Source organism: Haliaeetus albicilla, chromosome W, assembly GCF_947461875.1.
Source record: "Haliaeetus albicilla chromosome W, bHalAlb1.1, whole genome shotgun sequence".
In the NCBI taxonomy this organism is placed as follows: Eukaryota; Metazoa; Chordata; class Aves; order Accipitriformes; family Accipitridae; genus Haliaeetus; species Haliaeetus albicilla.
Window position 1 is genome coordinate 45,897,341 of NC_091515.1, and position 27,727 is coordinate 45,925,067.

Here is a 27,727-nt window from a genome sequence, read left to right on the forward strand (position 1 = left end):
ATTATTTTCTTCCCTTTCTCAAAAACTTCTTCTGCCGTGTTGCCCCATACGATGATGTCATCAATGTATTGCAGGTGTTCCGGAGCTTCACCTTTTTCCAGTGCAGCCTGGATTAGTCCATGGCAAATGGTGGGGCTGTGTTTCCACCCCTGGGGCAATCGATTCCAAGTGTACTGGACACCCCTCCAAGTAAAGGCAAATTGTGGACGACACTCTGCTGCCAGAGGGATTGAGAAAAACACATTAGCAATGTCAATTGTGGCATACCACTTGGCTGCCTTTGACTCTAGTTTGTATTGAAGTTCTAGCATATCTGGAACGGTGGCACTCAGCGGTGGCGTAACTTCATTCAGGCCGCGATAGTCAACTGTTAGTCTCCACTCCCCATTAGACTTCTGCACTGGCCATATGGGACTATTAAAGGGTGAGCAAGTTTTGCTGATCACTCCTTGACTCTCCAGAAGACGAATCAACTTGTGGATGGGAATCAGGGAGTCTCGGTTGGTGCGATATTGCCGCTGGTGCACCGTGGTGGTAGCAATTGGCGCTTGTTGTTCTTCAACCTTTAGCAACCCCACAATCGAAGGGTCTTGAGAGAGACCAGGCAGGGTAGACAGCTGTTCAGTGCCCTCCATCTCCAAGGCAGCTATACTGAAAGCCCATCGATACCCCACACACCCTGCTACTCATATTTATCCAGCCTTGGGGCAGATCTCTGGGTGACCTTCTTAAATAGTTGTTTAACCTTAAACGAGAGCTGAACCACATTCAGAAGCATGCTAATTCCTAGCAGTAGGGCTAGGACCGTGCTGGTCTCAACATCCCAGGAGTATTCAAATTTTTCAAAATTCTCAAACACCATTGTAACTGGACTGAAGGAAAAAGGAGAGGGGAAGAAAGGTACCCCACCCATAGACTGGTTTTCCATGGAGGAAAGGTAAATGGTATAATTATTAATAGTTTCCCACAGATGGCTCCCGCAGTATAAAGGTGACAATGCTGAGTGCAAATGTCGGATTAATCCCACAGCCAATGACTTTATCATACCATAAACCAGTGTTATACAATACATCAAAGCGAAAACCTTAATCCACCTCCCACGGATGATAAGCAGCAGAAGAGGAACTACATACAGCAAGCGAGGTGATACATAACAGAACTTTAAAAACCAGAGCAACAACTCTAAGAACACATAAATCAACATAATGACCAGTGACTATTAGACCAATATAATGAATGCTTATAACAAATTTGTTTTAACAAGCTCTGGTCAGGTTTGTCGTTATCTCAACCCTTCGTGCCCCATGTTGGGCGCCAAAATGGACTGTCGTGGTTTAATCCCAGCCAGCAACTAAGCACCACGCAGCCACTCACTCACTTCCCCCCCATCCAGTGGGATGGGGGAGAAAATCATGAAAAAGAAGTAAAACTCGTGGGTTGAGATAAGAACGGTTTAATAGAACAGAAAAGAAGAAACTAATAATGATAATGATAACACTAATAAAATGACAACAGTAGTAATAAAAGGATTGGAATGTACAAATGATGCGCAGGGCAATTGCTCACCACCCGCCGACCGACACCCAGCTAGTCCCCGAGCGGCGATTCCCCGCCCCCCCCCCCTTCCAGTTCCTATACTAGATGGGACGTCCCATGGTATGGAATACACCGTTGGCCAGTTTGGGTTAGGTGCCCTGGCTGTGTCCTGTGCCAACTTCTTGTGCCCCTCCAGCTTTCTCGCTGGCTGGGCATGAGAAGCTGAAAAATCCTTGACTTAGTCTAAACACTACTTAGCAACAACTGAAAACATCAGTGTTATCAACATTCTTCGCATACTGAACTCAAAACATAGCACTGTACCAGCTACTAGGAAGAAGTTAACTCTATTCCAGCTGAAACCAGGACAAGTCATAACAGCCATTGTCCATTTGATTTTGTTTTTACTGTAGCAAAATAAACATCCTTTTACTTTTCATAAAGTGTAAAGCATGCCCTTTAAGTCCTGCAGTGCAGTATAGATGAAATAACTGAATTCCTGTGGGGCTTTCTGCCTGGATTCCTCCCACGTTCAGAAGGCAATCCTATTACATATGTTTAATGTAACAGTTCTGAATTTTAGCATTTAGCTCAACAATGTGGGACAGCAGGGGAGCTGTTCTAAGTTGAATTACAACATAGATAGTGCAGTCCTTCAAGGCTTGAGACATTTTATTCTCTAAGAAAAGTGTATTTTTTTTCTAGTTAGTTATTAACCATTTATCAGTAAAAAAGTTTTTCCGTGAGATTATTAGTGATGTCCGAAGTGCTGGTAGATAGTGAAGGACCTCTTGGCATTTCTGTAATAGATGTAATTTCATTGCACCTCGAAAGGGCTCTTAAACTGCTCTCTATTGGCAAATGAAAAGCATTTTCATCTCTTCCAAATTTAACAACAAATAGTATAAATCATATTTGTAACCATTAGTGCGACTAGTCAAGGTATTTCAGTGAAATGTGCCTAGGTTTTGTGTTAGGCAAAGCACAAATGTTAATCCTGCTTATGCCAGCACCAGGCTGGGCTGCTTTATAGAAGTTGCTTTGCTACCGCACCATGTTTTAACTAGGCACAATCTCATCCTTCATGTTAGGCAGTCTGTGTAACTCACTTCCACAAAGCATGCTGAGCAAAGTATTATTCTTTAAAATATATACTGCCCCAGCACCAAGAAGCTCCAGTCCTGCTGGTAGGTCTCTAAGCGCAAGGTATTCAAAACAATGTACAGTGCAGTGCAAGCTGTACAAACCCAACATTGTTAAACATGAATACAACAGTGTCCCAAAGAAATCAGATCTAATCCTGCAAATACCGACATGTGTGTAGCCAGCAACCTGTTAATTGTAGCAAATGCTTCTTTACTTATGTAGCATGCACTTCCTTCCGTGAACACTAGGCTAGTGTATAAAAACATCTCCCTCATGAGTCCTTTTTGGTTAAAATTAGCACTTCTGAAATGACAGATATAGGCAAGTGAGATGCAACTACTAGCTTTTAGCCACCTCAGGCACAGGGCTCCTACCACTTCTGCTATTCCAGACCTGAGTGGTCAGTCATTAAAAAAAAAAAAAAAGAGTACCACACCATATCAAGGAACGTATCATATCATTTGGTAGCTTTGTATGTGGATGATGACCAAACGCATCCACCAGTTTTGAGCCCTGAACTCCCTGGTAGTAAAATAATTTTGTATTAAATCTTTCCCTCTTCTAAAACACTTAGAAATATCAAACAAATGTATTAAAACTGCAGGGAAAACATTGCTCTTTTTTTCTCTTTTTAAATTGGATATTGCTGTAGAGGGCAATATCACAGTTTTGAACAGAAATATTTTGCACTGTTTTGAGAAAATAAATGTTAGGCTAAGTTTACAGCCTTGAAAAAAAGATAAGAAGCTCTGCTACAAGGACAAAAATGTGATTTTTTTTATCAGAGGCTCTTTCATACAAGTTGGAAAACAGCTGTACTGCACGTGGAAACAAAACGTGATAGATGTTTGAATAAAGATGAGTGGGAAATACAAAGGTCAGGTCTGTATGTGACCCAGAAACTGAATTGCACTGACCCAATATTTTGGTTCAGCTAGCCACAGATTTGGAGGGGAGAGGGTGATATTTTGGTTTTGGTGTTTTTGAAGAAAAAAAAAAAAGCTGTTGGTTTAGACTTGGACTTTTTAACACCATCACTGCACCCACGTTTATACAGACACATGAGGGGGACCCATTTTCTAGAAGAGCGTTTCAGGCCCATTGGTGCCTAAGAAGCATAAATACCTGTGCCCTGCAAACTGTGGACGCCATACGTTTCCGTGCCCCCGCAGGGTCCCCCGGTTTCCCACCCCACTCCCCTCCCAGCGTGTCCTCCAGGGGGCTCCGACCCCCTCCTGGGAGGAGTCTGTCCCGGGCCCCAGCTCCCTCCCACCCGCAGCAGGGGCCGAAGCGGCGGCTCGCAAGGGGTTAAGCTTGTGAGCACCGACACGTTGAGGGGGAGTAGCCAAGATCAAGCAGCAAAAACATCATAGCACATTCCTGGGCAGTCCTCAGCTGCCAGCATCTGAATAAAACCATATCTCTCGCTGTGAGTGGCTAACTAATCTGAAGGCGAGAGTACAACTGAATATTTAACCCGGCCCCCAGTCCCAACCAGGCTACCGGCTGCAGTCGTCGGATCATGCATGGAGCGGCACGGATTTAGCCAGTAAGTAGCTTTGCGAGCGGGGCTCGGTATCCGCAAAGCATGCGGGGGCTGTCACCGGGGGAAAAGAGAAAGCTTTTTCCCACCAAGGACGTGACAGTTGGTGCTTGTAGGGGGGCTGCCCGGGCCACTGGAGCGGCCGGGCCGCGGGTGGTGGGCGCTAACAAAGAGGGGGCACCGGGGGGGGCTCCAACTCGCCTCTTACTGCAGCCCCAGGCAAAAGGTGCCGGTGGGGCTGCGCTTTTCTACTGAAAGCCGGCGAGATTGCGGCGCTGGCAGCGCGGAGGGGTGGGGGGAGGGTGCCGGGAGCGCTTGGGCTGGGCCGCGGCGTGCGGGGGGTGGGAGCTCGGCGCTGCCTGAGCCGGGCTGCGGCGGAGTGTGTCCCGGCTGAGACAGGGTGGAAGCTGCCCGCATCCTGCTCTGGACTCTAGCAGGGCCGGCGCTCTGAGGAAGCTTGAGCGCAAAGCAAATTAAATATGCGTTTTCACTTCTGTGTGTATGGAGAGAAGGGGATTAAGACATGAAAAAACTCCACCACGTATATAAGCACAAAATTTCACATAACTAACTGAGATGAAAGAGTCTCTCTAGTAGCAGAGAGGAGGAAAGGGTTAGGATGCTGTGAAGCAGGGGTGGGGTTTTGTTTTGGATAGAGCATCCTTGCTGGGCACCCCTCTATCTGCTGGTGAATCTCAGAATGCTACTTGTGTCTGTAGTAAATAAGTATAGTTAAAGATGTCCAGGATTAACAGAAATGAGTCTTCTATCTCATCAGGAAAAACTAACTTCTCATTTGGTGAGACTTCAAGTCTAATGATCATCATATGATAACACATGTTGGGGTAGTGCCTGTGCTCTGAGCAGTAAGATAAATGCAGGTGTTGCTAATACAGCTAGACTTCTCAATAGCAGAGCTTCTACCCCTTGGATAAGCTGAGGCTGGTTACTTGAGCACTTGCTAGGGAAGCATGTAAATCTACTGGTAAGGTAGGATTAACTTGGGAGGGGAGGGGGAAGGAATTGTTTGCATCTTCTCTTAATGAAGCTAGTTTACCTTAAAAGGCTATATTTTTGCCTCAGAAGTCTTTTGTAACTTTCATAAACAAGACTGTCCAAAACGGACCAAATCTGAGAGCATGTAGGCTTAGATTTGCCCATTGTAGGCTAAGGAATGGGCATAGGTATGCTAAGGGATGGGAACTCCTGTGTAGATAGGCAAAATAGAGATGCAGATTCAATTAGAGAAAAGTAATTATGAAGCTATGTATTCTAGCTGGCTGTGAAGACTTATCAGGCACTGGTAAATTGTAAACATGTCCTGGTGTCTGATGGTGACCTGTTGGCAGTTATAATGCTAGTAGGTCTTCAGATCAGTTTCCATTAGGTGATTATAGAACCTTCCAGTAGGTGGGTGAGGCAGTAGGTGGCAAATAGAATACCAAAGGAAATCTTTTTCAGCTGAGAAGGGGATTGTCTGAGTGAGTAATCCACCATGTATGTTTAAAGAATCACTGCAGTCCTATCAAACAGAACTGCTCTTGAGGCATAATTGGGCTTCCAAAATTCCCTGAATGGTCCAAGGACACAGTCAAGTCTAAAGGAGAAATTTCTATTAGTAGTAACTCACTAGAGTTTGCATTTGGTGGAGGAAAATCAAGTGGTAGAACTAGTAAGGAGTATGTAAGTGCTAAATAAATGTCAGGTGAACCGTCAAAACAGAGGCTTTACTCCAAGTCATGAAGTTTGCTAGCTTAGGAAAGTTTAGGGTAAAGTGGAATGAATGGCAGGTGCTCTAAGTCTTAAATAAAGAGATGGTTGTGTTGAGGGGAATCTAACAGGGTCTTTTGTGCTTGTCACTACAGACAGGAGACTGGGAGAATGATGAGCACTACTCTGATAGTCCTGTGACTTATGATACTTGTCATCTATTGTGCCTTTACTTCAAACAAAGCTATTGGCTGAGCATCAGTAGTTGTGCTCAGCACTATCAGTTGGAAAGATGAGCCAAATACCAAAAATCTGGCATCAGCTTCCTCTTCTAAAGGTAGAGATGGCTATCCATTCTAATGTGTGCCTTCTGCTGTGTTTCTAAGCATCTCTATACATCTGCAGTACACAACCCACTTTCTCATTGAGAAGAGTATTACTTGTCAAAGTGCCTGCATAACCCTATTATTGGACACTACAGGCCAGTAGCAGCTATGGATATACTTCTTGCTTAAGGCCTTTACTTCATGAGCAGATATGGAAAGAAGCACTCTAAACAGGTGAATATGATGGATGCAAAGGGTGGCAAAAAGAGCTCTTAGATTTTTGTCTCTGTGCAAAATCAAATAAATGTACTTGGCGTCAAGGAAGGGGGAGTCAAGGGCTGGTGTCTGGACAGGATGTTTAGGATAAAAATGACAGCTTGAGATATGAAGTAAAGAAAAGCACATAATATGTTGTAGTCACTGAGTATTGTTGCCAAACCTACAGATTTTTTTCTTTCTCCTATTGATGCTCTTTTTGCCTGGTGACCTTTACACTGCTAGGATGTTTGTGTGGCCTGCTGGGTTAACCCAGTTCTTGGGAATGCTTGTGGACTTTATTCAGCAAGGCTAGCAATATGCGAGCGCTTCAGAAGCAAGAAGTTTCTTGGACAATGAAGCAATAAATTTCACATCCAGAGAAAGCCAGCTTCCTCTGGAAACAGTACTGATGGTACGAATCCTGCTTGCTGGCTAGATTCTATCAAAAGAAATGATGAAGGTACCTTGTGATCTGCAAGGATTTTGAAGAAAAACCCTGGTTCTTGCATGTAGACTAAGGGATTATTAGTAGAATCAAGACACCCCCCCCATCCCTAGGAAATTTTGGAGTAGGAATGCTAAGAGGTCTTAATGAGCTTCTGCTGTGAAACACAACCAAGAATAAGCCACTACTCCCCTGCCTCAGCATGGACTCCACAGAAATACAACTTGGGGTTATGTTAGAAGGATCAAATAGAATAAGGTGTCGAAGTACCATAACTGACAAAACAAACTGACTTTAGGAACCTGGTTTTGAGGCTGTGTCTGGGTTCAAGGGTCTCAGGGTTATAAAGAAGTTGAAGCATAGTGGCAGGCCTAGTCAATAAACAAGAGGTACCGGTTTTAACAGGATTAGTTTGTTTATATAAGCTGGGCAGCTGAGTGCTGAACAAAGCATCTTCTTCCATCTAACTCATGTCAGCCCTGGTTGATGGGGACATAGACCATTCCAGTTTCCCTTCTGCTGAAGGGATGTGCCTTGTAAATGCTATGAAGTACTTGAGGATGAAGTGTCTCAGCTGAAATGCCCTGCAGACCTTTACTCCCAACTATCTGTGGGGTTTTTAAAAGCTTCTAATAAAGCTTCATAGCTGGTACATGTTGCCTTAAAGCTCAAAGCTCAGACATTACAGGGCTAGTTAAGGATAGACTATTGGCTTTGGAGCTGAATTTCCTGCTGCTCTGTCAGTTCATGTTGCATCCTTAAGCAATAAGGTAAGTGAAATGTTTGAGGATTATCTCTTGAAGAGAACAAGTAGGTCAGAGATGGGATAATAGACCTTTACCTTGGCATTCAGGAGGCTTCATGACAATGTCAGCTAGGAACTGGCTCCTCTAGCAAAGTATACTGATGTGTCACACAACTACAAGTCTCCTATGAGAACTCGAATACACCTGCCCTATGGCTAAAACACTTAGGGATGAGACTTTCTTCCTAGGAAGGGATGGGACAGGACAAATTGGGAACACTAAGGATGTAGTGATAATATTGCAACATGCATTTCTACCTTACAGACTATCTTCTGTGCTCCCTGTCTTGGTTTCAGCTGTGATAGAGTTAATTTTCTTCCTAGTAGCTGGTATAGTGTTATGTTTTGGATTTAGGATGAGAATAATGTTGATAACACACTGATGTTTTCAATTGTTGCTAAGTAGTGTTTAGACTAAGTCAGGGATTTTTCAGCTTCTGATGCCCAGCCAGCAAGAAGGCTGGAGGGGCAAAAGGAGTGGGGAGGGGACACAGCCAGGGCAGCTGACCCAAAGTGGCATTCCATACCATGTGATGCCATGCCTAGTATATAAACTGGGGGGGAGTTGGCCTGGGGGGGGGGGGAGGGCAGATCGCTGTTCAGGAACTAACTGGGCATTGGTCAGTGAGTGGTGAGCAATTGCATTGTGCATCACTTGTATACTCCAATCCTTTTATTATTATTATTGTCATTATTATCATTATTAGTTTCTTCTTTTCTGTCCTATTAAACCATTATTATCTCAACCCATGAGTTTTACTTCTTTTTCCCGATCCTCTCCCCCATCCCACTGGGTAGGGGGAAGCGAGTGAGCGGCTGCATGGTGCTTAGTTGCTGGCTGGGGTTAAACCACGACAGTGAGCACTTCTGCCAGCTCCCTCAGTACCCTTGGGTACTTATCAGTAATGATGTGCTCAAAAGCATAGTACAATGGTAAAAAGTACTGGTCCAATTGCACCACTTGAACTGAGCGATCTGTTCAGTTCCAGCTATTAACTTAGTTATGTTCACTTGGTTGTAATTCCAGTGATTCAAGTGTGCAGAAAATACTTTTGGGAACCTAGTTTAAATTTCTGTGTTCTTGCTAAAACCCAAACAGCTCAGAAGAGACTGATGCACTGATGATGAGAACTCTGTTCTGATCAACTGATGAAATGGCAGTTGGCAAATAGACTGAAATGGTAAGATGTCTGGGTAGTGGTTCACAGGTATGATCCTGTACCAGCAATGGTACATGCCAACATCTGTAGCTGACATGACTAATTAGAGTAATAAAATCTCTCTATACTTCACAGTAGGTACTGGGGGGAAGGGAGCAGCATGAAGGAGGCATTCCCTGTGGTGTCTATTACCACGCTTCTATCCTGCTAAGTAGATGAATGTCACCCTTCCCTGTTTCTCATTACTGGCTGTATATGATCAAGACAGCTGGACCATGTGCCCTATTCTCCAATATGTAAGTACAGCTGTAGCTTATTCCAAAAGGGTATTCCTGTTGGCAGGGGAAGCCCTTGGCATAAGGCTGCCTTAATACCTCTGCAAAGTATTGATCCATACTCTTCTAGGTGAGAGAACATCTAACAGGGCTTAAAGGAAGTTGCATGAAAGTAGTAGGGGCGGCTCCCTAAAGTAAAATCCTGTTAATCTGGAAATGCTCTGGCCAACAGGCCAAGCGTCTGGCTTAACCAAGGCCATGATACCAAGCAAATGATCTCTTAACCACAAATTTGGTTTCTAACTACCTATGGCCTAAACAGGACAGCTGAATAGGTTTTTTAACTTGAGTTAAAAACACTGATCTTGGTTTCCCTGCTATCAAGGAATCACAGGAGAAACTGAGTGGTGAGGGCATCATTAATCTAGACTTTACTGATTGAGAGAACGATAGCTAGCTTCACTTGTCAGGTAAGGTAGGTCAATATCCTTTTCAGTTGTCTCTTACAAGACTAACCACAGGGGCTTGGGTTAGACATGGCAGAATAAGAGCCTGTATTTAGTCAACTTTCTGGCAAGTGATGCTGTTCTTGCATTCCAGACATGGCATAAACTTGAGGGGAACAGTTCCCAAGCTGTCTATGAACTCTTCCACCACTTGTCTTCAAGCAGGTACTTGTTATGTATTACTGTGAACAATATATATCAGGTATAACCCTACCTGTAGGTAAGGCTAATATCTTTCATGTGTATTAGTCACTGACTATGCCAGTTCTTAACAGACTAATTTGATTATTTTCATAGAGGAGACAAACTAATGGTAGTGCTTGCATCAGAGCAAGCAGCTGGAATTTTCCATCTAAATCATAGTAATCTTGTGTCATGTTACAGGAGGTTTATTTAACTTGAATCCAGACACTGTCAGATACTAGAGAAATGGGTGTTCTAGTAGTGAAACAACACTTATGATATTTTGACTCCTCAGCATGAATGGCCCTGTTTAAAAGGTAAAAGTCTGAATAGCACTTTCATGTTTCAGATTCATTAATGCATTCCTAGTGCTTCTTGAGGCTACTTGGGGCACTATCATTGCAGCAGGAACTAGGCAGAGAATATGATAGCCAGTTATGCACATAGGGATGTTAGATGCAAATGTCAGTCAGTCATACAGGGGCTCACACAAATACACTATTATACTTCTAATGTGGGTAGAATCCTGCTAGTCAAGATTGTCCATTATTGGTAAATGTATCTGGCTTTACAGCTTTGACTCTTGCTAGTCATTGTATGTATTGCTGTTAGCCTTTAGTCTGTTTCTTCAGCCTGAAAAAACAAAGTGTTGAATCCACTCAAGTGGACAGCTTGCCTACCAGCCTTCTGAAAACAGCTCTTCTGTCAAGAACTTGATGGCTAGAGATATTTCTAAGGATATATTGTGCAGGTCCTGATACAACCTTCTAACCAGAAGAACCTGACTAACTCCTTCAAGAAGGGGGAGGGGGGGGGAACAACCTGCCTTGGAAGCATGTTCAGCACTTGAACTATTGCTGTGCTTCTGGTTACTACTTCATCCTAACAGGCTATATTGCAGTTGGCAGTAAAAGCTTCTCTTGTCCTCTCCTGGCCTCTCAGATTCTAATTTGAGGTTAATATTTACATGCAATAACTCTTGAAGCTGAATCATGTACTTGCAGTATCAAGGGACAAAGGAGGAGCATGGGCTGTGAAAAGGACAAAATATTAGAATGCTGAGCAGATGTTTAGTTTATTTGTCTTGCCTCTGACTTTTTTCAGTGTCCCTAATGTCTTCTCAGGCAGCCTTTCATCAACATTAAGGCAATTATCTTTGCTGAGGGGAAACAGCCTGTCTGTTGGGTGAAGATTATTGTCCAGTCTTTAAATCCTGTGACAGACTACAGCCATAATGAAGATTCTCAATCCCCTGTACACAGGACAAAAATCTAATCATTAAGGGTAGCTACTGTGTTGCCACCCCTTGCTTAAATAAGGGATAATTGTGAAAGCATCTCTTAAGGGAAACTAAATGGTGCTCAACAAAATTGTTTGGCATGTGCTTCAATTCTTGCTAAGAAACAGTTATTTCAAGGATGTCTTGTCACTTCCAACAGCTCTCCTTATAGGGAGTTCAGAGAAGACACCAAGAGTACAGTATGCCTAAAGTCTTAAGACTGACTTTCCCAGGGTAGATGTGTGGAAATTGAATACAATGCTTGAATGGAGAGTTGCCTGACTTGAGATAGTAGGTAACAGCTCATACTTCAACACTCATGTGTTGAAGGCCTGAAATGGTCTTCCCCTAAGGAGTGATCAGTAATCACTCTTCACAGGATAGTCCCTATAGGAAAGGAGGGAGATGCTACTAGTGGCCTCTTAACAAGCCCTTTCTGGAGTAAATTGAAGAGTGGGTGAGCATAATGTGGTGTGTATCTACTGATACAGGCAAGAGTTTGGGGCACTTCTCCCAGGGTAGCAACATCCAGAAATCTGTAGTCTAAGACTTTTGAAATAGTGCATTTAGCATAGTAGTTAAAATGAGCCATACAATTGCATAGCAAGTAATTAAGCTCTGGTGATAGCAATGGACTTATCTACATGGAGAAGATTGAAGAAACATCACTTAACAGTCTGCTGACATAGTTGCTGTGGGAATGATCTTGCTCTTCATTATGCTAGTATAACTGAAGGCATGACTGTCCCTGCATGAAAGCACATGCATCTCTAACCCTGCCACACTGCTGGCTCACTCTTTTCAGATAAACTCAGAATTCAAGTGTAAAATAGAACAGTTCTAGTCTCTTGTTGCCTTACTCCTGCAGTCTAAGGGAAGACTAAGGGATTGAGTACTGCAAAAGGAAGCCTCCAAGCAAGAATGAGAATTGCAAACAGAAGATTTTAACTTCACTTTAGTTACTTGCATGTAGACTATACCAGCAATTTCCATTAGGAAAAGCCAAACTTAAGTGTGACAAATACCTTGCACTGTAGCACAGCTTTAACTTGGGTCTAAACCATAGAATACAAATTTAGTTGTGGCTGAGACTCTTGTACCCCAAGCACACTAGATTACTGCTAGCTCAAGTTACATAATGTTGCTCCCTGCCCCAGTGAAATTTTAAAGTAAAGCCTGAGGGGATTTTGTGCTAGTCTAGTGGCTTAACTACTTCTTAATAACTTAGTTATTTAAAATATGAATGTATATTAAGGCAACTTTTATCTATCCTTGCATTATTAGTTTAGCAGCTAATTCTCTTGCTCCAGAGATATGATTCTCAAAGATATTGAGTTCTCCAAAGGTATGATAAATAACTGTCATGTACTGTGAGCTCTCACCAGGTGAGATGAGCTGTGCCAGACCTCAGATAGGAGAGTTTGTCCTGTAAACTGGCCAGAAAGCTGTTATTAACATTCTCAAACTGAATTGTTAACACTGAGAATGGCTGAACCCTTGCAAATACCCGTCTTACTGTGGAGAAGCTGACGTGTGTATCCCATTCCCTGTCCCCCTGCACTGCTCAGGGGGAGGATGTAAAGAAATTGGGAGTGAAGTTGAGCCTGGGAAGAAGGAGTTTTAAGATTTGGTTTTATTTCTCATTACCCTACTCTGATTGGTAATAAATTAAATTAATTTCCCTGAGTTGAGTCTGTTTTGCCCATGATGGTAATTGCTGAGTGGTCTCCTTGTCCTTATCTTGACCCACGAGCTTTTAATTGTATTTTCCTCCCCCTGTCCAGTTGAGGAGGGGGAGTGATAGAGTGGCTTGGTGGGTACCTGGCATCCAGCCAAGGTCAACCCACCACACCATCTTCCCCCACCTTGGGGTTTTGTGGCTGTCTGGGTCTATGCAAATAAGTGATCTGGCTTCCATGGGATGGAGGCAGGTGGCAATAACAGAGGGATGACTAGAGTGTAAAGATGACAACTGTCCATCTGGAGTTCTACTGCTTTACAGTTGCCGAAGTGAGGTCTTGTTTGTGTATATTTGCTCCTTCCTAGGTTATTTGTCTGTTCTTGCCCCTTAACTTTACTTCAGAGTCAGATACTTACTGTGGCTGTATAACACCAGGGCTGGGTATAGCTCTGCCAACTAAACTGGGGAAGCAGGATCACTGACAGGAAGGACTCTGCCTTGAGGTTGCTGTTTCTTCTTTCCAGCATGGAACTGGGCAGAATGTCCTAAAGCTCAGCTCCTAGAGAGCATATCTTCAGGCATTAGTGGGCTTCAGTGTTCAGCAGAAAAAACCTGGACTAACAGGTCTAATGAGAATATTTATTCTTCAAGGTAAAATATTATGCCTGCCTACTGATTGTTATTTGAATTTTTAAAAACTACAGCAAAAATAGCTGACCACCATCTCATCATGTCTACTGAAGCTGAAACTACTACTATCAACAGCCAGCCTGAGCAACAGGCTCCACTGAAAGCACAACCTTCAAAGAAGGAAAAAAAGAGAGGTAAGGAATACTTACCTCTTGAACACTTCCTCTAGTCGGTCTCCTTTAATTTTTTGCACTTGCCTAAAACTAAGATCACTCTCACACCATAGTTGAAATAATTCTGAGGTTTCAAGCTGACTGGAAGAGTGAATAAATAAGCTAATAAAATAAACCTAACCAGAAGGTAGGCTTCTAGTTTGAAAGGGTTTTTTTCTAGCTTTAAGTTCTGACGCTCTTGGTTCCACTTGTTATACTCAGCAAATGAGTCATTTAACAAGTCACCAAAAGCCTGGAGAAATTAAAGCCTACTGAGGAGGTGACCAGACCCAGGACCATCTTGGTAGCTGTCAGTCTGAACCTGAACTCACTTTCTCCCCTCCCTTTAGAGAGGGAGTGACATGCTGGACACAGATACAGATTCTAGTCCAGAGAAGCTAGAAAACTCATTTCATGAGAGTTATTGTAGATCAGATAATATATTTTTGATAGATTAGGTCATTTAAATGTAATTACCTCAACCAGAGGTACATACCTAGGCATGCACTCTGAGTATGTTGAGCATGCAGAGAAGAAAACCAAACACTTCTGAGAAGTAGTGGGAACAGTGGAAATAGCAAATATAGCTAAAATACCAAGTGATTACAGGGATGGGGGTACCAGGACTTGTAGAAATGATGGTGCTGATTGATAGAAAGTTTTAGCACAGGGACTAGGTGATTCTTGCATGCCAAGAAGAGATCTGACTATGCCAGAACTAGAGGCTAACATCCAAAAGGCTTATTGAACATCCTGTATGGCCATGGGAAGCACCACTTTGCTTGGTATTGTTGCTTAGCACTTAGATCTACTTGACTGTTGCCTATAAATATTTTAGTCTTTTATGTGGCAAATGATTGTTCTTGGAAGTCCCCAAATATTAAGCATTGGGCTCCACTCTGAACTGAGGCCAGATTCTGTAAGAACATTGTAACCTTAAAGGAGTAACTATCTTGCAGTGCATGCACTACTGGAAGGACTAAGGTTGTTATTCAGTTATACTCAAGGGACAGTTTTAATATGTACTAATATGATGTATTTTTTTATATATTAAAAAAACTCTCAAAGCCACAACATAAACATTTTGTTCTTTTAAAAAAAAAAAAACAAACAAAAAATCACCAAAACAAACAAAAAAACCAACTACAAACCTTTCTCTGTCTCCAGGGCCAGAAAAGACAGATGAATCTCTCTTGTCCAGATTCAAAGGTGATGGTGTAAGATACAAAGCTAAACTCATTGGCATTGATGATGTCCCAGAGGCAAGAGGTGACAAAATGAGTCAGGATTCAATGATGAAGCTGAAGGTAAAAGCTTGACCTGGCATGTAAGGAGCATCTTCTGGGTAGCCTTCAGAAAGCCGATCAAATGGTCACTTTGGCATAACTTAAAATACAGCTTAATGGTAACATAATAACAGCACCATCCTAGATGGACATTACTTCTAAAGCTGTAACCCCTTGCTCAAAGGACAGTATTTCTCTAATGGCTTGGGAATATTCCTTTGGGTCTCTTGTTGGCACTTAGTATGGATGCTAATAGCATGAACTTGATCACAAATAGTGAGCTTGGGTTTTGGGTGAGGAAGGGGGGAACTTTGTGCAATTTAACATAAGAACTCAAAGCACAAGTTGGCATCCTATGGCAATGGTGACACCAAGAGATATAGATAAGCCAAAGAATAAATGAGACCCTGCAGCAACAAAGATGATTACTTCTGGAGAGTGGAACCCTCACATAGCTTCAGTCAGGCCACGAAAGCTGGTAAGGATGCTGCTACTGCAGTAGTTTTGTGAACTAAGATAGGAAGCTTTAAAGTTCCTAAACATCTACAGAGGAAACACAGTCTAGTTCTGAGGTATCACTTCTAACCTAGTCAGGCATATGTTGCAAGAAGAATGCTGCTCTGATTGTACAGTTGCATAGGAATAACTAGATTAGCACTAGTACAGTCACAGCCATGGGCTCATGAGAAATGTAAGGAAACAAGTTAAAGCTCAGTCTAACAGAAGTCTCATCAATACTTTGATGTTCATCCTCTTCAGGGAATGGCAGTGGCTGCCCGCTTCCAAGGTCAACACAAACAGAAGATCTGGGTGAACATCTCCCTCTCTGGTATCAAGATAATAGATGAGAAAACTGGGGTAAGATATGACTCATTCTCTTAACGTGATTCTTAAAGCAAGTGAGGCACTTGGAAGTTAGGCCAATCTGAACTAGAGTCATTAAAAGCATCATGCCCCGCTTCTGCATGTAAGAATTGGCTTGTGGAATGGGTTGTAAAGCTGAAGCCTCCTGCCAGAAAGATAGCTGCATCTTATTGTGGTTAGCAAAGCCTGATAAATTTGAGTCTTGAACTGGAGCCTTCTAGCAATCTTAATTCTAACTATAGAGAAGAGCAGCTATTATGTCTCCTGCAATTTAAACTAATATCTTCCTCCCCCCCCAGGTCATAGAGCATGAGCATCCAGTAAACAAAGTCTCCTTTATTGCTCGGGATGTAACAGACAGTCGTGCCTTTGGCTATATTTGTGGAGGAGAAGGCCAACACCAATTTTTTGCAATAAAAACAGCACAACAGGTATGGATCAGAGGCCCTTTTTCACTTGCTGTGAGTAATGCTATTGTGTAAACACTTAATATCTGATAAGGGTGTAGTGTTTTGCTAGTAGCTTTATGAAGTGTAGGGGAACATCAGCACAGATGGATTGGTTCTTCTAGAGAAGGGCAGTAGGAATTGACTGTATCACAAGTGGCTTTTATCTTGTTCAGCTTCTCTGTACTCCAGAATAAAAACACTCAAGTAGCCTTGCTTACTATGATTAATCTTGCTTAACATGTCCATGCACTATGGAAGTCATTAGTGAGATGAATGGAGCCATTATCACGGGCTTTCCTGTACAGTGGCCTGTTGCTGTCAGTGAGAATGCTAATTCTTGAGTCGGATATCCAGAGCTTCACTCAGAATTAGCAGGAAAGATGTTAGAACTTCACTGGTCTAGTTCTCATGATGCTTTGTCTTGTGCAACAGAGTTTCTGGGGCCAATGAATGGCAGGTCTGGTTCTCCTAGAGTTACTTCCGGGAGGGATTCTGATCTTTGTTACAGGATTTCCGCATGGGGGAAACCCATATGCAGGGTCTGTCTCTGAAGAGAAGCTGTGCATAAGCAGTACTAGAAACAAGTACTTGGAATTACTGCTGAGTATTATGCAGCTTCTTAAATGACATGAACTTAAGTTGAATATTTATCATTTATTAGCTTGTCATTATAATGTCTTTATAATAGTCATTAAAATTACTTGAAGAGCCAAGGCTTCAAAGCTAGTGATTTCCTCATACACATCCCTGCCTGCCCTCCTGGGGAACTGTTGGCAGCTTCAGACCCACTACAGGTGAGACTGAAGGGTTCCTTGTTGGAGCATGTTATTACTTCAGTAATAGCTGTAACACCCTCTCCTAAGCCTGTTTTATTAGTTTATCAGAGTCCTGTGTTGTACTGGCTTCACTGGAATTGTAGATCAAGTACAAAAGCCTTCTGTGTGTGCTCTGGAGTGGAGTCTGTTCTTGGAGCTTTTCACCATGGGGTGCTGCTTGCCAGCCTATAAGCTTAGCCAAACTGTAGAAAGCTCTTGACTTGCTGCTAGTTGTTTTTAGCACAAACTTGTCTAGCTGAGAAGTAAGGACTTCTGCAGCTCTAGACTGCTGCAGCTGTACTGTTTGTCAAAGGTGATAACTCTTGAAATGGCTCTTCCTGCAGTTGCATGTCTAAAACCCTTGATTAGGAGAGGATGATGCTCACATGTAAACAGTGAGATCTGTTCAATAGATTCTCTGCTTGAGCTCAAGGTAGTGCCTGAACAGGAGGACTTGTCCTACTCTTGGATACAGACACAGCTGCTATGTGCCTCAAACAACAGATCCAAATCAGTGTAGCTGAACCTGCCACTATCTCAACTACTCAAAACATTCTTGTTAATGGGTGTGCAGGGAATGAAGTGCCTTTCTAATTCACGCTAAATTTCTATCCTGATACAGATATCACTTAAAGCTGGTGTCTGTTCCACACATTTGAGGTGATGATAATCTTTACCTTATGCTTGCATCACTGATTTACCATTTGCATAGTGTTTAAAATAAATGTAGCACTAGCTATAGAAGCTTTCTCCAGGTTCAGTGTTGGAGTTGGTAGAAAACAGAGGGATGCAAATTGCTTTTTTTTCTCATGAGCCTACCAGAGGGTTCAGATACCCTTTGCACTTCTGAGGAAATGTGATTAGGACTTACTATGTACTTATGAAATGTTGTGCTATGTGCTTTTACCAAAAAAAAAAAAAAAAGGCGGGCTTAGCACAAGTACAGTCACTTTCCCTGGGGAGTTAACAACAGTTCTAAGCTGGTTGTGCCCCATTACCCTTGGATTTTGCATAAGCTTTTATGCAGAGATTAGACAGTCATTTAAACTCTTACTTTTCCTGTTATCAACCTTAGTGTTGTACCATTTAGGAAAGTTTGGCTTGCTGTTCCCTGGACTTCTACTGAAGCAAGCTGTGAAGTAGTACATGGCCTAAAATCTACATTCTTTTTCAGGCTGAGCCTCTAGTTGTTGATCTTAAGGACCTCTTCCAGCTAATATATAATATGAAGAAGAAGGAAGAGGAAGATGGGAGAAAGGCAAGTAAAATTATAGAAACTGCATTAGTTTGCATAGAAATAAAGCTTGTTTCAGCTTTGGCTTGGTTTTTGGGCTCTTGTGAGACTTGATACTGAGGTCTGTCTAGAGTCAGGATCGTTTGAGGCTATTGGTTGGTAGTTGTACCAGCAGTTTGATTACCTCCTAGATCTGGTAAGCTCTCCAAAGAAAGAGGCTTTGGATATTCTATGTGATATCTAGGTACTAAAAGCCTTTTCTTTAGAGTGAAGAAGCAAGACTGAGATAAGTCACTCCAACTCGGCCTCATTTGATTAGATATGCTGCTGTGATGCTACTAGCTTTGACTTTCTGCTAGCATTATGGAGGCAACATCAGATGCCCAATTGCATTGGAAATAGGAGTAAAAGGGGTGTCCAGAAGTAATATTAAGTAGTGATCTCCCTCATACTTCCTCTTTCCATTACTTGCTTTTTCAAGCCTGCAAGTTGCTTGCTTAAGGCAAGTTTTCATATTCCAATTATCATTGACACTGTTGTCCATCTATTACAGAATGGTAGCAAAGCACTATCTGCTGATCAAGCTGACAAACTGAAACGGGTAGGTTAAATTTTAGAGCTTTAGGCTGATACCGTTAAGGAGTTCATAACTGACTGTCTCCACGTTGTGTGGGAAATGCAGTATTTATAGATGTGTTTGCAATAGATCTGCATAATGCTTGATTCTTGCTCTTGCAAGAACTGTAACAGATACTGATTCTTTCAATATTTCTGGCTTCAAGGGAGTTGTCCAGATGGACTTGTTTGGGGATATGTCAACGCCTCCTGATGTGAGCAGTCCCACAGTAAGTAGAATCTAGCTTAGCTGTATTGGTTCTTGCTTTGAGAGCAAACTTTGTCCTAGTATCCTAGGAATAGATCTGTTTTGGTTTTGGTGGGTTGTGTTGTGTGTGTGTTTTGGTGGGTTTTTGGGGGGGGTTTTTTTTGGGTGTTTTTTGGTTTGGTTTTTTTTGGTTTACTTTGTTAGTCCTGGTTTCACAGAGACATCTGTTTAGCTATCATCAGTGTATAAGTGTCTTAGGGTTATAATAGTATCTACTTACTAACTAGAGTAGCTAATGTCATTCTTATCTAGCAGAGTTCACTTGAGACTGTGTGACAGATAATCCTGTATTGTTAGTCAGATGCCTTTAGAAATATGTACTAGCAGTACGTGCCTCTGCTGTTATGAGAGCTATTACAGAAACTCAACTAAAGACCCTTAAAGCTGAAGCTCATTTTAAGGATAAGCAAATACTTAAATAAGTCCCTCAGAGTGGACTCCTGGCCATTCTAGATGGGTGGCCCTAGCTCAAGATGTGGCCTAACTCCACAAAAGTATGCACTTAGCTTGTCACAGTTCAGTGTGACCCCAAAAATCCTACTGGTTTGTTCTAGCACTATAAGCCACCATCAGCCATGATCCAATTGGTGCTACAATAGGTGTCAGTCCAGCTAGTGACCAAGTCTTACCCTTCTGCTGCTAGCTTGGTGGAGAGATGGCATGTTCACCTCTTCCACCTGCAAATAGCTCTCTAATCTTACTCCAAAGCTGAGACTGCAATTTGAAGTCATGCTAAAGCAGTGTGACTTCAACTTGTCAAAACAAAGGATGAGAATTCAACCAGGGCTTCTTGACTCAAGTGAAAGCCTAGGTACAATTAGTGCTTAATGACTCTACAGTCTCTAGGCTGTAGAACAAGCATCTGATATTTAACTAAGGGATCTTAAAACAGGTGCTTTTAACATTGAGCTTCTGACACTAAGTAGCTGTGACTTGATCACAGCTTGTGGTGCTTGTCTTAATGGCTTATAAGATGAAGCTTCAGTGTAACTTCATTGTGACATTGAATACTTATTGGTATGATGTGTTGGATACCAGGATCTCTCCTTTTGCAGCTATTTTCCTTGAGCTTGTGTACTATGCAGCAAGTAATACATAAAGCTAACTTTTTTCTTTCTGAACAAATAGGAAACTAAAGAGATTCTGTTAGTGGATCTAAACTCTGAAATTGAGACCAAACAGACTTTTGTAAAAGAGGATCTCTTCTTGAATAGCATCGCAACCTCTCTTCCACAACCAAAGCCACAGCCACCCTTCTTGCCTGAGAGTTCTTTCTCTACCAATCTCAGCTTCTTTCCCACACCTAATCCAGACCCTTTCAGCGATGATCCCTTTGCACAATCAGACCGACCTGCACTGCCTTTATTTGATTCTCTAAAATCTGCTGATCAGAAGAAGGAAAGTATGAGTACCTCGCCACCGGTGGGTAATGGTGCTTCAAATGGTGATATTGACTACTTTGGTAAACAGTTTGACCAGATTTCTAATAGAACTGGCAAACAAGAAGCACTAACAAACCAGTGGCCATTTGAGAGTAAGTTGCCTGCAGCAAGAACTCCAAATGGGGTACCAGAGAGAGAACAGAATGGCTTGCTTAAAGCCCCATCAAACCTGTTTATGGAAGGTCCTTCCAAAGGAGTATCTCTGCAGAATGGAGTAAAGCTGAATTCTGAAAGCAATATCCAGCTCATGTCACACGAGTCTATAACAATTAGCCCACCACCACAAAGTACCAAGCCAGGAACAGGAAGGAGGTCTGTCAAGGTGAACAATGTTCAAGTAATTTATGGTGATACGCATGTTGTTACTTAAGCTTCCTTCACCCAGCTTCTTTTTCTTTCTTTATACTATGTAACTGGCTAAACAGCTTCACAGCACATCTACTCTTTCACCTGCCATGCTTACTCTAACTTCTCTGCAGCCACGGTACATTCTAACATTTGTGAATGCTTCATAGTAGCTATGATCACTAAATTATATACTTTCTTCCTTAATGCTGCCATATTTCTGTAAAGGTCTGGTAAGTATACTGCTATGTATATTGTCACTTGATATAATCTCAGAACCTGTTATGATAGTTGTATGCCCATCAGCCTGTGGTTTCATAACAATGAAGTACTAGTACTAGCTTACAGAAACCTATGTAGTTTTGCAGTACCTGCCTACTGAGGGCAATCTCAATCACTTGCCTGATTAGATACAGGGTGGCTCTGGGTCAGCTGCATTTGTCTTGCACTGAAATGATGCAAAACTAAGTTGCTGACCTTGCCACAACTGCAGGAGTCACTGTAGACTGAGCAGGAATGGGGGGGGGGGGAGAGCTCATTATGCTAGAAAATAATTCAGTCACTTTAAGACTTGTTATTCTGCTGTTGACTTGTAACTACTGTATATTATACCTACTTAATGCCATGCATCTCAGTAGGTGTGAACAAAATGGTGAGGTTTGAAACTCTTATACTTGGTTTCTAAAGGATGCATCAAAGTTCCCTGCTCTGCTGTAGTTGAAATAAAAGCTTGTAGCTCTGAACAAGGGTCTTGATCAAGCTAGCATGTGTTCTGCCATGCATCTCAACAGCTTTTTTCTTTCTAGACTGCATCAAATGACTTATTTAGCTCAGACTTGTTTGTGCCAACTACAGAGAGCCTCAGCTTGACCTCAGTGGTACAGACAGGACCTGCGCCAACTAATCCACTGGACCTCTTCAAAACAAGTCCTACCACAGCACCTCCATTGGCTGGTCTAGGTTAGTTCACAAAGTGAAGCTCACCCCAGTCTAAGATATCTGTTAACACCAACACAGGGATTCTATTTCTCCTTTACTTCATGTGCAGTGCCCTGCCCTTTAACCCATGTGCTGTCTGCCCTAAACTATTAAATTCTGTGAATAGAGCCCTAAACTTTGCATCCTTAACTGGAACAGGGTGTTTTGCTTAAACTTTGACAGCAGCTTGCTGCATCAGGTATACGAGGTTCAAGCATGCCAAGCACAATTTGGGAGGCCAGGGTAGCACTGCTGCAGAGTCTTAATAATTATTTACACAGAAGTAACTATATGGTTGTCCTGGTTTCAGCTGGGATGTAGTTAGCTGTCTTCCTAGTAGCTGGTACAGTGCTATGTTTTGAGTTCAGTATGTGAAGAATGTTGATAACACTGATGTTTTCAGTTGTTGCTCAGTAGTGTTTAGACTACAGTCAAGGATTTTTCAGCTTCTCATGCCCAGCCAGGGCACCTGACCCAAACTGGCCAACAGGGTATTCCATACCATGGGACGTCCCATCTAGTTTAGGAACTGGGAAGTGGGGGGGGGGCAGGGATTCGCCGCTTGGGGACTGGCTGGGTGTCGGTCGGCGGGTGGTGAGCAATTGCCCTGCGCATCATTTGTACATTCCAATCCTTTTATTACTACTATTGTCATTTTATTAGTGTTATCATTATCATTATTAGTTTCTTCTTTTCTGTTCTATTAAATCGTTCTTATCTCAACCCAGGAGTTTTACTTCTTTTCCTGATTTTCTCCCCCATCCCACTGGATGGGGGGGGAGTGAGTGAGCAGCTGCGTGGTGCTTAGTTGCTGGCTGGGGTTAAACCATGACAATGGTAAATACTTAGTCCCAGCACAGAAGTGATAGATGTATGTTCCTACTCCTGTTCTATCAACCTCAATTCTGTTCTTCCAGGACCAAAATGGAACCAAGTAAAAAATGTTAACCCCCTTCTCCCCCCCTCCAATGACTTAATTTTAAGTGTAAATCAACAGTCTTTTGCAAACAGCACATGAAAAATGTTTTGCTGGTACCCTTGGTAGAATTTATATGCTCCTACTTGAGGTCTTCAGATCACTGAAGTGCTGTGTAACAACAATTTCCCCCCAGGTGGCTTGCTAGTAACTTCATCACCATGGAATGCACAGACACCTGACTTTACTCAGGCTGCATCAGTCTTTCCTGGGTCTATGATGCCTGCTCAGCCTACAGGATTTACTCAACCACTTGCCTTTGGTACTCAAGCAGTGCCAAGCTGGAGCCAGCCTGCATCTTTTGGTCCAGCAGCCTCTCAGACCTCTACTCTCTGGGCACAGCCAGCACAAGTTCCATCTACTTCATGGGCACAGCCATCCAGTGTTGTAAATCCCTTCCAGAGTAGTGTGTTCCCATCTTCAACACTACTTGCTCAGACCTCATCTGTACTACCCTCCATGTCAACAACTAGCCTACCTCAGCCACCAACTAGAACTGTACCTCAGAAGGAGCTATCCAAGAGAGAGAGCGATGCTTTTATTGCTCTGGATCCACTTGGCAATAGAGAGATGAAGGATGTCAAGGAAACGTTCAAAGATTTCCAGCTGACAAAGCCACCTGCAGTACCAGCAAGGAGAGGAGAGCAGCAAAGCCTTTCAGGTGCTTCTGGATCTTTTGGCAATTATTTTAGTAGTAAAGTAGGCATTCCTCAAGATAGTACAGATCATGATGACATGGAAGCTAGCAAGCTGTCTGCCAAAATGACTGAAAAAAATCTTTTTGTCTGCTTAGATAGCTGCTCAGGCAGTGGGATGGTTGATCACTATTCTTTTCTGATGAAACTAAAAAATTTGATTTAATGGTTACTGTAACAGGGTTGAAGGACTATCTCCCCTAATAATGTTAAAGAATTGACCAATGTCAGTGGCCAAACACTGACACCTAGTGCCTAAACTACTTGACTAGACTGAGGTAAACTAGGTCTGTACAGTGCTAGAAGTCCCATCTAGCTTAAGTGTACTGAGGGGCAAGCAGGAGATAAAATTGTGAGGCCACTCAAAGCAACTTCTGTGTGGGTTTTTGTGCACCTAATTAGATGAGCTTTGGTGTTGCTATACAGACAGAGCAGAGTACTTGTTAAAGCTGTTTAGTGATATAGCAGTATGTCTCTCTCTTCCCTAGAACCACCAAAGCCTGTTCCCCAACAAACTGTGCTGCCAGCTGATGGCCTGTTTGAAAGTCAAGCTAAAACAGACCTTTTCAGTGCCTCATCTGTAAGTAATAAAAAAAACCCAAACACCACCACCCCCCACACCCCCTGGGGAGTCTGTAACCAGTTCCCCGAGCTGCAAGCCCTACCAGGAAGTTCTTCAGCCCAGTATTGGGAGCTTCTACAAAAGACTAAAATAACATAGCTGCAGAAGTTGTCTGCTTTGGCTATGCTTACCTCTCTGCAGAGTAGACTGAGTGTGGACTGTGCAGCTCTCTAGCTGAACAAATGGGAGGGTCCCACATTCAGTACCCCCTGGGGGAGGAAGTGGCTTTACCACATCACTCTATTTGGGACACAGCACTTGAAGCCCTTGGTGGAAACTCTGGATCAATTCTGGAATGCTGACTTTAAACATCTAGCACTTGGCTAAAAGAGACCTCATCATGACTATACTGGCTCAACTCCAAATGAGTGTTCATTAAGTACACATGGCTTTTCTGAAAGATACCTTGCCTCAGACTAGGATAACTGCTAACATGGATTTAGAGCCCTTTTCTCTTGTTAAAACAGTACAGTTAATGTATACTTAGCAGGTACTCTGCGGTATTCTTTTTCCAGAAGGTGTTTGGAACAGGAACTATCTGATATAAACATGATGAAACCTGGAAATCCACTAACAGTCTATGATCTCCCTTTCTTAAAAGGAATCTCAGAAACCACCTTCTGGTCCTTTTGGTGATCCTTTTGGCAATCCATTTGCATAGATCAGGTAAGTCTTCCACTAATAAGACAACCTACTTCATTCTCCAAAATTGATTTGGAAAACCTTTGGCAAAGAACTAGCTAAAAAACTACACTGGCTTCACTTTAATGCTTCTCTGAAGTATGGCAAACAGTCCCTAAAAGAACACTTATGCTAGAGTACCTCTATTCAGAGTTGTATATAGCTGCTTTCTTAGAAATAAAGATTTTATTCTTCCTTTGACTTAAACCTCAAGGCCACAATAGATCTAGATTTCCCTTCCTTGAAGTTAATGAGTAAACGTGCTGAAAAACTCAGAGGAGCTGACAAATCTTTCAGATATCTCTTTAGGAGAGTGTTAGCACACAGTGCCCTATACAGCTTTCTGAAGTTTAATCCCCTAAATATTGCAGGTTTGTACTCTGGGTGAATTACTTTAAAAACGGGATAAGGACTATTAGAGCTTTTGTCACTAAAAACTAATGTAACTCAAACTTTTTTTACCATTGACTAGAGAATGCGAACTGTCAAACTAGCAAATCTATTCTTCTGCCACACCTCTAAGTCTTCCCCTGAAATACTGTCTAGCTTCTAACAGAAGACAAGTGTTGCTGTTTATTGCTTTAGGTTTTGTTCTCTTAGTGGCTCTAAGCTAGTTTAAGCAATAAAACTATAACTTATAGCCATCTTAACCTTAAGTCCTTTTCATTATGCTAGGCATAACCAGAAAATGACAAATGGAATAACTGGACCTCTTCTCAACATGACTTTTCTACTAGTTTCATTTTGCTGTCTGCCACTCTTGCTGCTGTTCCATGATGTCTGTAATCTAAAACATGCCCAGGTGGATTGAAATATGAACCCTCAAAGAACATGCTGTGAAGATGATAATTCAGGGCAAAGCAAATGGAAAGTTGGACTCCTGCTGAAGACCCAAATTCAAATTGGTGGATGTTAATTTTACTTTAGTTCTTAGCGATCTTCCCCAGAAGAGCTTAGTAACATTAAGTCGTGTGTCTTGTAAATATGGTCACCACAATTCCTCTTTCTGTGGCACTTACTGTCCTAAAATATAGGAACTGAACGTACCTGGGGAAGAAATGCTGCCTTCACATAAGGGAATTGCATTAGTAGCTAAAACTCCATGCTTTAAACAACTAGGTCAGTTGCATGTTATCACAACAGCAGCCAGTTGTAAAGTTAAGTGGACACTACTCCTAATTGGTGACTGGACATATGACTTGGTCTCTGAGCCACAAAGATGTAAACTGTATGGTGGTAGTGGGAAATCCAATACTTGTCCATTTAACTAATGGTAAAAGTAGCACTCTGCCATAAATGTGTAATAAAGGGATTAACTGTGGAGTCTGTAACAGAACTGCTGGGATCCTGAATACTAGAGGCCTACACTGTAGGATCAGATAAGCTGAAACACTTCTTGCAGAATGTTGAGGTAGTCATGGACACTAATTTGTCTTGGTGCTAATCTGGCATTTTTCAGGGAGGGAAATCTACTAGGATTGCCTTTTTATTAAGGTGGCTTGGCAGACAAATGGAACGAGCAGATAGGCTTCTTGCATGTGTATATCAGTGATTGTCCCTGATGTTGTTCAGTTTGAGTTGTCACATGGTATAATGTGGCATGTTTCCAGTATGTTAGACAGCAGAAAGACAATCATGGCTTTTCACAAGGAATCTAGGCATGGAGTAAAGATGTACCGCATCTGTGCTATTAATGTGAGGTAGTCCTCAGTCTCTTGAAAACAGTGCCTTTTCTAAAGAACCTCTTTACTAACAGATCTCTGAATCAGTTGGTTATAACTGACTGTAACAGCTACATTCTTGGCCAGTGGTGATGGCTGATGTGTCAGAGGTTTTTCTGTTAATGCTAAGTAACTTGAAATAGTATTGTTAAATCAAATGCCTAAGCAGTTGCTGAACTGGAGAGCTAAGAAAGTCAACTTGAAGATAGCCTTAGTACCAAATTCAGCCAGTCATGCAATTAGTCTCTTTATATAAACTTCTCTTGCACTTTCTGTAATACAAAAAAAAAAAAAAAAAAGTTATGAATTTAAGTATTTGTCTCAAACTGGAAATGTAGAAACTTATGGATGTTACACTGTTATATAAAACTGTAATATCTCAAGTGATGTTGCCTAATGACATTAAAAAGAAGCAATTCTTCATAGCAAGCTAACATCAGTGTGGCTGTTGATTCTGTCCTCCATAACTCAATCTTATGGTCTAGTTGACACTAGGAGTTCAGAGCCTGCTAAAAATTTTCTGTCTCAGGTTCTTACCATAGCTGTCTGATAGCATGGTCTTAAGTCTTTCTGTAGCTGCTTGCATCAGGCCTGTTCAATGTGAGCTGCCCCACAGCAAAATAAAATCTCCAGCTACCTTAGTAAAATGCCACTAGAGGCTCATTCCATTAGCTGCTCAGCCTGAGTCTGCTACTACTAAAGATGCTTTCTTGTTCCCTTCTGCGGGACCATGGAAGCTGGGTACTTAAATTGCATTGCATTCAGAAGTTTCATTCATTCAACTTGTCTATTCCAACTCTGCAAGAGGACTAAACCAATGCTGGGAAAAGTAAATTAGAACAGGGAAAACATTTAACTTCATGTTCAAAACAAATTTTACAATTTCATTAATGCAGATGGCTAACAAGAATAAATTGATCAAAGTTCTTTTTTTTTTTTTTTTTTTTTTTTTTAGACTATAGTACTGGAGAAAGACCTGTAACTATCAGCCTGATGTATCACTGAATAAATAGAATGGATGCTTGCTTACTTCTTTCAGTA

General features: G+C 42.1%; 1 protein-coding gene and 1 long non-coding RNA gene across 2 annotated transcripts in view; both read left to right on the forward strand.

The window, feature by feature from the left end:
* The window catches only part of LOC138683555 (uncharacterized), a 65,379-nt gene that overhangs the window by 17,852 nt on the left and 19,800 nt on the right, over window positions 1–27,727 (forward strand). The window lies entirely within an intron of this gene.
* Window positions 4,088–27,585, forward strand: LOC138683359 (disabled homolog 2-like). The gene is made up of 13 exons (XM_069775065.1): window positions 4,088–4,231; window positions 13,558–13,677; window positions 14,863–15,002; window positions 15,741–15,839; window positions 16,145–16,276; window positions 18,284–18,394; window positions 19,126–19,188; window positions 20,355–20,990; window positions 21,820–21,973; window positions 23,104–23,628; window positions 24,151–24,242; window positions 24,886–24,950; window positions 25,641–27,585. Exons 2-12 carry the CDS (start codon window positions 13,584–13,586, stop codon window positions 24,943–24,945), a joined length of 2,106 nt encoding a protein of 701 aa, XP_069631166.1. The 5' UTR covers window positions 4,088–4,231; window positions 13,558–13,583; the 3' UTR covers window positions 24,946–24,950; window positions 25,641–27,585.

What these genes read in the sequence shown, in the direction of transcription:
- LOC138683359 (XM_069775065.1), top strand. Translation starts at nt 13,584, where the DNA reads ATGTCTACTGAAGCTGAAACTACTACTATCAACAGCCAGCCTGAGCAA. An exon ending in AAAGAAGGAAAAAAAGAGAG is followed by an intron (nt 13,678 to 14,862) that starts GTAAGGAATACT and finishes CTCTGTCTCCAG; the next exon opens with GGCCAGAAAAGACAGATGAA. An exon ending in TAATAGATGAGAAAACTGGG is followed by an intron (nt 15,840 to 16,144) that starts GTAAGATATGAC and finishes CTCCCCCCCCAG; the next exon opens with GTCATAGAGCATGAGCATCC.